General features: G+C 38.0%; 1 protein-coding gene across 1 annotated transcript in view; it reads left to right on the top strand.

The window, feature by feature from the left end:
- Positions 1 to 1,018: 1,018 nt before the first annotated feature.
- The window catches only part of HPGD (15-hydroxyprostaglandin dehydrogenase), a 31,119-nt gene continuing 20,802 nt past the window's right edge, over positions 1,019 to 11,335 (top strand). Inside the window, exons 1-3 of the mRNA XM_045393072.3 lie at positions 1,019 to 1,149; positions 1,438 to 1,561; positions 5,021 to 5,127. Of these exons, the coding sequence (XP_045249007.1) occupies positions 1,057 to 1,149; positions 1,438 to 1,561; positions 5,021 to 5,127 (324 nt within the window). The 5' untranslated portion in view covers positions 1,019 to 1,056. The remainder of the gene's footprint in view (positions 1,150 to 1,437; positions 1,562 to 5,020; positions 5,128 to 11,335) is intronic.

Here is an 11,335-nt window from a genome sequence, read left to right as displayed (position 1 = left end):
GCATTCTAGCCAGGGAGACAAAGCAAGATCTTGTCTCAAGATTAAAAAAAGAAAAAAAGAGAAAAAAAAAAGGTCAACCAATTACGTTTACAGAATTAAAATTGCAGCCTGCCTCTGACAACATGAGAAAAAGAGAAAAAGGTCAGTGGAATAGCCCTTGCTGAATGCAAGTCCGCATACAGCTAGTCCTGGAGTTCCTGGAGAGCAAGGAACGTCTGTCCCAAACTTGACTCAGAGCTTCCAAAGTTGGCATATTTCAACAAGTAAACATTCCATTGAGCCAACAATTTGCTAGGCTACCAGCGGGTCTGGAGGGCCTGTTGATGATGGCAGTTCTTGTGGGGATATCTCAATATGACACACAATTGACACTGATCAGAAACACAGCGCCAAGGAGACTCTAGTCCTAGCCTTGAAATGTTATGATTCCAGGTTTTCAGGACAGAGCAGAGTTCACTTCTCATCTCCAGTATGTGTAAAAATTTGTCCAAAATGTAACTAAGAAGAAAACAATGGTATTAGTTACTTCTGCTCCCCGTCACCCTCAACCCCAGTGATTATGACATGGGAACTCACACAAAACTTTGAGACAAAAGAGCAACAAGTCTGCTTTATTGTTTGCTTGTTTGGTTCCCGAGTCGGGGCCGGGAAGGAGTGCAGGAGGAGGAATCCAAGCTTGCAAGCCTCTGCTCCGCTCTCCTTCTATCCAGTTGGTCTTTAGGACACTGAAGGAAACTCTTCTTCAGAAATAACCTTTTAACTTTTCTTCTGTCAGCTGTCTGCCAATCACGGAGCCAGAGGCTGAGGGGAGGCTTTGAGCAGGGCTGGGAGTCCCGAAGGCAAAGATCGCGAAGCTTGGCTCTCCGGAGCGCTCAGGGGGCAGGTGACACAGTCGTGGGTTCCCCGGCGGGGGCTGGCTTGACAGTTTCCTCCCCGCCCACTGGCAGGGGAGCGCCCCGCCGGGCTGCACGCGCGCGCGCGCAGGGGGGACATAAAAGCTGCGGCCGCGCGGAGACGCGGAGCTCGCCCACCGCCCGCCCCAGCAGTGGCTGCATCATGCACGTGAACGGCAAAGTGGCGCTGGTGACCGGCGCGGCTCAGGGCATAGGCAGAGCCTTTGCAGAGGCGCTGCTGCTTAAGGGCGCCAAGGTAAGCCCGGCGCCCAGCCGCGGAAATTTCTCTGCTCACACACTCCGAGACTCGCCCCGCCGCCCGAGGTGCACTGGGGGAGACAGGGAGGCCGCGCCCCGCGTGCCCACTCCACTTCCAAAATTTGCTGAAGCTGAGGCTGTGAGCACACCTCAAAAGTGGCTGGGAGGGAACCCGAACCTAATTGCCACATTTCAGGTCCAGAAGGGGAGCCTCTTGTGTGTTTATTGTTTGTCCGTCTGTTTCGTGAGCTGCGCAGGCCCGCGATTCCTCTCCTCTTGTCTATAGGTAGCGCTGGTGGATTGGAATCTTGAAGCAGGTGTACAGTGTAAAGCTGCCCTGGATGAGAAGTTTGAACCTCAGAAGACTTTGTTCATCCAGTGCGATGTGGCTGACCAGCAACAACTGAGAGGTAAGACAGGGGAATCAATCTGTCAACTGGGAACGGAACGTGCTCTGAGCAAGCAACAACCTGAAGGCAGCGGTGCCAGGGGGCCCTGGGTGCAGCCTCCGCTGCCTCCTCCAGAGCAGCTACCTTGAAACTCCAAAAGACAGTTTGGACTGATAGGTTTCCTTCTGACAGCCTAATTGCTGTAAAACCGAAAGAAAGGCAAGACTGCTGGAGAAATCCTTTTAGTGTAGTCATTTGGCAGCACTTAATGTAATCAAAATTCCTCTATGTATTCAAAGACAGTGCTGCTGCAGTAATTATTAAATGACTGAAATTGCAGACAAAACTTGGAAGATTAAAGTAGGCTAAGGCACTCTTGACAAACAACTTCACCCAGAAAGCTGGCCAATGACAGTCAAATGTGGCAGTATGGTTGTTTTAAACATATCGGAATACAAGTTCAAGGACCATCATCACAGAAGTGCTAGATGCTTTTGACCATATGTTTTCTCCGGCTTTTTCCCCAATGAGACAGTACTTTAAAATAATAATAATAGTAATCATAATAAACTATACAATGTTAGAATTGTAGTAGAAACGTCTCTATCAGCCTTTCCTCAATGCTTTCCTGTTTCCGGCTACTCACTTAAAATAGACCAATCTACTTGTGAAGTATCAGGGACAATATTGGCATACACAATAAACAGCTTTGATTATAAAGCTGTTTTTTTTCTTTCTTTCTTTCTTTTTTTTTTTTTTGTACATCTACTGGAGAACTTAAGAGTGCCCCAATAAACTTACAGGAAAAAAAAATTCTGGAGAAAAACTGGAAAAGTAAAATATTTGTATTTCACAAAGTTTTATTCAAAGAGACTGAGTAAATTGTTAGGCACTTTTTAATCAAGGGGTCCGAAAACTTTTGCAAATCTTATTCCAGTGCTCCAGTTCTTAAAGGGACATCAAGTGTAAATTTATTTTAAAATTTTAAAATATTCTGTAAGAGAAGGAAAATGAACTGATGTGTTAGAAGGAAGTGGTGTACCCACAGTTAAGAGAAATTTTAAAGGAAATGACATAACTGCAATCTGAAAATGCTAGTAAAGACCTATAACACAGATGACAAGCATGAGCAGAACAGATTTGGAAACACAGTACAAGAGGAACATATTGTGTCAGAGGACAATTATGTTGATAGTACATGATATTTTGGATCAAGGATAGAGCCAGGTCAGATCTTAATATTAATGCTGATGGAATAAGGAACAGTATACACAATCTGAAAGCCATTTCTGTCTCAATTTATATAGTTTCATAAATGACATTTAACTACTAATTGTACTAATTGTTTTTTTCCCAGTATTTAAAATTAGTATATTGGCTATAAACACATTCCTTAAGGATAAGTGATGGTGGAGGAGGAAAAAAACTCAGACACATAATGAGTGACCCAGGAAGGCATGTTGGTCATGAGAAATCCACATGTTGTCTGGACATCAGCATTTGTTTGCATCTAAAGAAAACATGACATTGATTTTTCCAATTTCAGGATTTAATGTTGCCTACAACTTTTAGAACTATTTAGACAGTATGGAAATTATAAAAATACGAGGTGAAAAGGTTCTTGGAGATAATCTATACATAACTTATTTTACAAATGAACAAATTGCAGCCAAGAGAGTTTAGATAAATTGCAAAGAGTACCACAGCATATAAATGTCAGCAAGAGCTAGACCGTAGGTTGCTTGAGCCTGAAATTCAATGGGATGTCAGAAAACGAGATGGTATACTATACATTGGGAAGGACAGAGTATAAGGAATACGGTGGAGAACAGAAAGAGGAAAGAAAATTAAAGCGGCAATTAGATATACATATTTAACACGTTCATTTTCCAAAACGTGAAAGTTGTTTCTGTGGAGTTATGAAGAGTTAGAACATATTCAGAATGGAAGAGAAAAAAAAAAAAATACTGGGGGACCTTTTCCGGACCCAATTTGAGATCTTAAGAAACCGTTTCAAAATTCTATGAAAAAGGCCAAGAGCAGTGGCTCACTCTTGTAATCCCAGGACTTTCAGAGGCAGAGGCGGGGCGGATAACGAGGTCAGGAGATCGAGACCATCCTGGCTAACATGGGGAAACCCCGTCTCTACTAAAAATACTAAAAATTAGCCGGGCGTGGTGGCGGGAGCCCCTAGTCCCAGCTATTTGGGAGGCTGAGACAGGAGAATGGCGGGAACCCAGGAGGCGGAGCTTGCAGTGAGCCGAGATCACACCACTGCACTCCAGCCTGGGAGACAGAGCAAGACTCTGACTCAAAAAAAAAAAAAAAAAAAAAAATTCCATGAAAAAGTAAACACTTTGTATTGTATTTTGTTGTTCTTCCATTCCCGTGCAGTGAGTGTAAAAGGTGCATATTAGGAAATCTTGAAAATGTTTTTAGTAAACAACTAGCATAGTAATTTATCCGTATGGGAACTGATTAATCCATGTCTTCCCCAATATGTCTGGTGGTTGGTAATGATTATATGAATTTATTTCAATCAAAATTAAGCTTATGCTGACCTACTGTTTTTAAGGACTTCATATGTTGGCCTGGAGACCTGAGAATATATTTCTGTCATATAGAAAAATAACCACAATTTTTATCCATAGTGTAAAATAATATAAGTAGAATGAATGATCAAAGGCTCAGGGAAACAGTTTAAATCAATTAGAACTATGTCAAAGGCTGCTTTGAGAAACAATAGACATGTGATTGGACAGTGTAATGAAAGACACTCAGGCCTCAGAATCTGTGCCAACTTTATCCTGTTTGAACATAGTTTTATACAAACTAGTAATCTGAAGTAGTAATAGTAGTGAGAAAGAAGAAAAGAAGGAAATAGTGAACATCGAAGTTTCAGTAATCAAATAAAATCAACTGAATGAAAAGTAGACTTTAGCTAAGATATAAAAACTCCCCCAAACATGCATAATAGATCTGAATATACAAGAATACTTGTATTAACATAACACTTTATGAATTTAATGTGGCTTATAGAAAATGATGTTTACCATAGTCTAAGCTGCAGAGCTTCAGTAACTTCTCAGGGACTAAGAGATGTTGCTTGCCCTAACTGACTTCAACGAGTTCTTAGCTTAGGATTTTAGCTCAGCTCTCTAAAATTTACCCCATTAAGTTACTGCTTATAGAACTTCAATGTGCATACAAATCATATATTAATATGTTAAAGTTAAGATTCTTATTCAGTTGGTCTGTGGTGTCTGCAAATTTCTGCATTCTTACCAAGCTGCCAGATTGATGCTTCTAGTCCACAAACCACACGCTGAGAAGCAAGGAATTAATTACAGTCAGCCCATGAGTTTAATAATTTTCAGTATGAGGGTAACTAAACTGAAATCCCTCTCATGGCATAGGACATGATTTAAATGTATACATGGAAAATAAGAATGTATCAATAATGTCTTGTTTTATAATTAGACACTTTTAGAAAAGTTGTAGACCACTTTGGAAGATTGGACATTTTGGTCAATAATGCTGGAGTGAATAATGAGAAAAACTGGGAAAAAACTCTGCAAATCAATTTGGTGAGTTATCTTAGCTATGTTTCTTGTCTATAATTATTTAATAACATGATGTTTATAAAGAAAAAAAGGTTCTTGGAGTCATGGAAACAAAACAATGACCTACAATATAGAAAAAGGGAAGTTACAGAAAGCTAGATAAAAGCATTTTCTTTGATAAAAAGGAAGACATTTAATGATGAAAGTAAGTCTGTCTTAAAACATTAGAAAGAAGCACGAATAAAATATAATTGATTGCTTAACTCAGGGGTTGGCGGACTATGACCCACAGATCAAAATAGCCTGCCAGCTCTTTTGGTATGACCTGCAAGCTAAAAATACCTTTTTACATTTCTAAATGGTTGAGAAATTCAAGAGAAGAATCATATGATTATATGAAATTCAACTTTCAGTGTCTATAAAGTTTTATTGCAACACAGCCACAGTCATTCATTTAAGTATTGTCATTGGCTATTTTCATGATATAGGGGCAAAGTTTAATATTTGTAACACATCCTGTGGCATTCAATGACTAAAATATGTACAATCTGGCACTTTACAGAAAAAGCTGGTCAACCACTGACTTATTTATTTAAAAGTAATCTTAATTAAATGCCAGAATGTAACAGAAAACAAAATTAAAGTGACAATTGAACTTTGTAATTAGTAGGACTTTTTATCCTGAAAGTTCATGGGGTGTGTGTGTGTGTGTGTATGATTTACACAATGTTTAATAATTATTTAGCTCTTAAAAATGGTAGAATTAAGAAATACAATTTTCTCTTTTATCCATTGAGTCATGAGTTTGTGGGTTATCTCATTCTATAAATGCCCTTGACATAAGATATTGGAGTTTAGTAAAAATCAAACGTTGACTAAAACAAAATGTCAAATAGGCTGTGCCTGGGGTCACCCTGCCCTTGCTGAGGTCATTCTCACCAATCTAACAAGCAGGTAATTGTAGAGTACAATTTGGCCACTGTATGTGTATAAAGGTACAGGGAGTGGCCTCCTACTTCATGATATCCTCCTAGTAAATTATAAACTCCATAAAAACAAGAACTGGGTTGTGTTTTTCTTTGTTTCTCCTTCAGTAATCAACGTAATATCTTGAAGATAGTGCTTAGTCAATACATTTTTTACTTAAATTGAAATGCCCATGAGTAATTACCTAACTGCTATAATAACTTGATAGAGGCAATGAGGATGACACTACACCACAAAAGAACTAAATCTGTAAGTCCTACCTTGAGAAGAGTACAGAATTGCTTCCGAAACTTGACAGATACCTAAAATACATTTTTCTTTTAATTTTTTAAATTTTTAAATTATTTTTGTTGGTTATCCTTTTTCAACTTTTATTTTAGGTTCAGGGTATACATGTGCAGATTTGTTACCCAAGTAAATTGTGTGTCACTGGCGTTCGGTGTACAGATAATTTCATCACCTACATAGTGGTCATAGCAACCCACAGATAGTTTTCCCACTTTCACCCTTCTCCCACCCTACATCCTCAAGTAGACCTTGGTGACTGTTGTTCCCACCTTTGTATCCATATGTACTTAATGTTTTGTTCCTATTTGTAAGTGAGAACATGAGGTATTTGATTTTCTGTTCTTGCATTAATTTGCTTAGGGTAATGACCTCCAGCCGCATCCATGTTGTTACAACCAACATGACTTCCTTTTTTATGGGTGTGTAGTGTTTCATGTTGCATATGTACCCATTTTCTTTATCCAGTCCACCATTGATGCACATCAAGGTTGATTCTGTCTTTGCTATTGTGAACAGTGTTGTGATGACCATATGAGTGCTGTGTCTTTTTTGGTAGAATGATTTATGTTCCTTTGGGTGTATACCCAATAATGGGGTTGCTGGGTCGAATGGTAGTTCTGTTTTAAGTTCTTCGAGAAGAGCTCCAAAATGCTTTCCATGGTGTCTTTTACTTTCCTACCAACAGCATACAAGTGTTCTCTTTTCTCTGCAACCTCGCCAAGCCAGCATCCATTATTTACTTTTTTTTTTTTACTTTTTAATGATAGCCGTTCTGACTGCTGTAAAATTGTATTTCATTGTGGTTCTGATTTGCATTTCTCTGATGATTAGTGATACTGAGCACATTTTTTACGTTTGTTGGCCATGTGTCTCTCCTCTTCTGAGAAGCAGTCACAAAAGTCTGTTTATGTCCTTTGCCCTTTTTTTAATGGGGTTGTTTTGGTTTTGCTTGATTTCTTAAAGTTCCTTATATATTCTGTATATTAGAACTTTGTCACATTCATAGTTTGCAAATATTTTCTCCAGTTCTGTAGGTTATCTGTTTACTGCTTTGATAGTTTCTTTTGCTGTGCAGAAGCTCTTTAGTTTAATTAGGTCCTATCTCTCTATTTTTGGTTTTATTGCAATTGCTTTTGGAGACTTCATCATGAGATCTTTGCCATGGCATGTGTTCAGAATGGGGTGTTTTGTGTTTTCTTCTAGGATTTGTATAGTTTTAGGTTTTATATATAAGTCTTTAATTCATCTTCAGTTGATTTTTAAAATGGTGTAAGGAAGGGGTCCAGTTTCAGTCTTCTGCATATGGATACTTGGTTATTCCAGCACCATTTATTGAATAGTGCATTCTTTCCCCATGCTCGTTTTTGTTGATTTTGTGAAAGATCAGATGATTGTAGGTGTACAGCTTTATTTCTGGCTTCTCCATTCTGTTCCATTGGTCTATATATCTGTTTTTGCACCAGTACCATGTTGTTTTGGTTACTGTAGGCTTGTATAGTTTGAAGTCGAGTAGTGTGACGCCTCTAGCTTTGTTCATTTTACTTAGAATTGCTTTGACTATTGTGACTCTTTGGATTCCATATGAATTTGAAAATAGTTTTGTTTTTTTTTTAATTCTGTGGAAATGATGATGGTAGTTTGGTGGGAATAGCGTTGAATCTGTAAATTGCTTTGGGCAGTATGGCCATTTTAACAATATCGATTCTTCCTATCCATGAACATGGAATGTTTTTTCATTTAATAATGACTCTGGGCCGGGCGCGGTGGCTCACGCCTGTAATCCCAGCACTTTGGGAGGCCGAGGCGGGCGGATCACAAGGTCAGGAGATCGAGACCACGGTGAAACCCCGTCTCTACTAAAAATACAAAAAATTAGCCGGGCGCGGTGGCGGGCGCCTGTAGTCCCAGCTACTCAGGAGGCTGAGGCAGGAGAATGGCGTAAACCCAGGAGGCGGAGCTTGCAGTGAGCCGAGATCGCGCCACTGCACTCCAGCCTGGGCGACAGAGCGAGACTCCGTCTCAAAAAAAAAAAAAAAAAAAAAATAATAATAATAATAATAATAACTCTGATTCCTTTCAGTAGTGTTTTACAATTCTCATTGTAGAGATCTTTCACCTCATTGGTCAGCTGTATTCGTAGGTATTTTACTCTTTTTGTGGTTGTTGTAAATGGGATTGCATTCTTGATTTGCCTCTTAGCTTGGATATTATTGGTGTTTGGAAACATTACTGATTTTTGTACATTGGTTTTGTATCCTGAAATGTAACTTAAATTGTTTTTCAGTTCTAGGAACCTTTGGGCAGAGAGTATGCTGTTTTCTATGTATAGAATTATATTGTTGGCAAACAAAGATAGCTTGACTTCCTCTCTTCCTGTTTAGTTGCCCTTATTTCTTTCTCTTGCCAGGTTGCTCTGGCTTGGATTTCCAGTACTATGTTGAATGTGAGTGGTGAGACTGGGCATCCTTGTCTTGTTTCAGCTCTCAAGGGGAATGCTTCCAGCTTTTTCCCACTCAGTATGATGTTCGCTTTATGTTACTTCGATGCCTATGTTGTCGAGAATTTTTTAACATGAAAGGATGTTGAATTTTACCTGAAATCTTTTAATTAAGAAAGAAGATTCTATTTTACAGTATGAGTACCTTCTTTGCAGTTCTTTTCAAACTTTTTCTCCAGTGTACCTGGTTCATTATATGTGAAAATAACTTGAAACTGTCAAGTTTCCCTCAAAATCTTTTTGGGATTCTAATTGCAAATATACATACATGTGTTTGGAGAGAACTGATAGCTGATTTTCCTGAATTGAGACAGTTCTGTGACCTTCTTCTGCTTTAGGGTAGAAATGTATTGAAATGAGATATTCTGACTGTGAATCATACTTACATCTCTTGGCTAAATCTTACATTATTATGGTATATGAATGTTTAATATACCATTGAATTTTTTAAATTCCTAATTTAGTATTTGTGATTCTGTACTTAGAAATTGTATTATTCTTAATTTTCTTTTCTTACAATGTTCTTACTTGGTTTGGGTGTCATCTGTATCTTGGCTTCCTTTTATGTCCTTGATCTGTTCATTTCTCAACAGAGGCATTCTTATCTCAAATGGCAAATGTCAGTTTGCCTACCTCTTTTAGTAATTCTATAAGTTTAGACTCTATATATTATAAATATATAATATTCAGAGGATAAGTTGCTAATTGTTACAATTTATTGATTTTTAAATTTTTTTTAAAGTTAAACTTCTGATTTATACTTTAATGTTTACTGTTTTCTTTTGTTTTTATTCTTTTACTGTTTGTTACCTAAACGCATTATATAGCTTTAATTTTCTTAGGCTGGTTAAAAAAAAAAAAAACTATGCATTTTATATTTACTCTTCGGAGGTTACCCCTGACTTATTAAGAATTGTATTTCATTACATCTTTTAGTAGCCTGATAAAACAAACATTGTGAAAATATAGCTAATTGGGAACTGCAGGGATTTTTAAGAATATAGACTCATGCCACTTTCCAAAACTACATTAAATGATGAGATTTTCTTTGAACCAGGCTATCCCAGGGAAAAAGCACAACCTGCACAACACGTTTATCTCTTTAACATTACTACTGATATTTGTAATAGCTTCATCAGTAATATCTACAGATATTTTTACGGATAAAATTAATAGAGTATATAGTTCCTATATTCGGTGACTTCCTCATGGACCCTTGCTGTGTCTTTTCTCTGAGAAAGCAGCTGTCAGAAACAGTGTGCAATGATTACAGTTAACATAAAGAAACATGGAAATATTGAGGCAATTATTACAAAGTTACAGAATTCCACTGATGTCTTCATCCAGCTGAGAAGGCATGTTTGCTTTAACGTAGCCTGTGTGAATACCTGCTCTGAGCTGGAAAGTGCCAATATCATGGGCAAATTGGAAGTTCTGGAAGACCAGGGGAATTTTATTGTGATCCTTTAGTTAAAACTAACAGTCCTAGTTCCTTCTCCATTGAAATTTATCCAGCCTTTATTTTTCTTTGGACTCTGCTGACGTAGGCCACTTTTTAGCTTAACATCAGGAACTGATGACATAACTTTACATAGAGAAAACATCATGTAAACTTTGTTACCAATGTATTACTTAAAAATATGTTACTTCCTCTCCTACCTAAACCCATTGCAAGAGTAGAATTGGACCAATCATTCTACTTCCAACTTGATTATCTCTGTTATCATAATGCAAATATTTGTGTGTAGTTTATATAACCCTCTTTTGAAACTCTGCTCTGGATTTAATTTGCCTCCTTGGGTCTTCTACAATTCCATGTTTGTTCTTTGGCATGTTTTTCTGTATTACTGCCCCTGTCCGTGAGTAACCTCTTAAAAGACCTTACCATATATCTCTCCCTCTTCTGAAATACTGTACAACATATTTACACCATTCTCATAGGGCTTACTAGTTTTTTAATTTTATTAGAATTATTTTAATATATACATAATTCATGCTATTCATGCTAGTAAACCACAGGTTCTTTCAAGGCAGAAAACTATTGTTTTGTGTCCTTATAGATGTTAGTTAATAGTTACTGGGTCAACTGCCATTACCTGTATATGATATTTTGCATACATGAGAGTATTCACTTTTATGTTTCAGTACATTGCTTTCCAAATAGATTAGTTCTTCCAAACAGTATCATCTGTCCTTCCACTTTTACTCCTTATCAAATTTACTCCTTATTTTTCACTTTGCTGATCTCATCCTTCTTCCCACTAAACCTTTTCCCAGTCTTTTGTTTGCATTAGGCTATTTTATACTTCCTCCTTAGTCTGAAGCCAATAACAGCAGCATTATTTATAGCTGTTCAGAACACAGAAGAAATGTTCAGGAGGCCGGGCGCGGTGGCTCACGCCTGTAATCCCTGCACTTTCGGAGGCTTAGGTGGGTGGATCACGAGGTCAGGAGATCAAG

This window comes from Macaca fascicularis, chromosome 5, assembly GCF_037993035.2.
Source record: "Macaca fascicularis isolate 582-1 chromosome 5, T2T-MFA8v1.1".
Lineage (NCBI taxonomy): Eukaryota > Metazoa > Chordata > Mammalia > Primates > Cercopithecidae > Macaca > Macaca fascicularis.
This window is presented reverse-complemented; position numbering and strand designations above follow the sequence as displayed.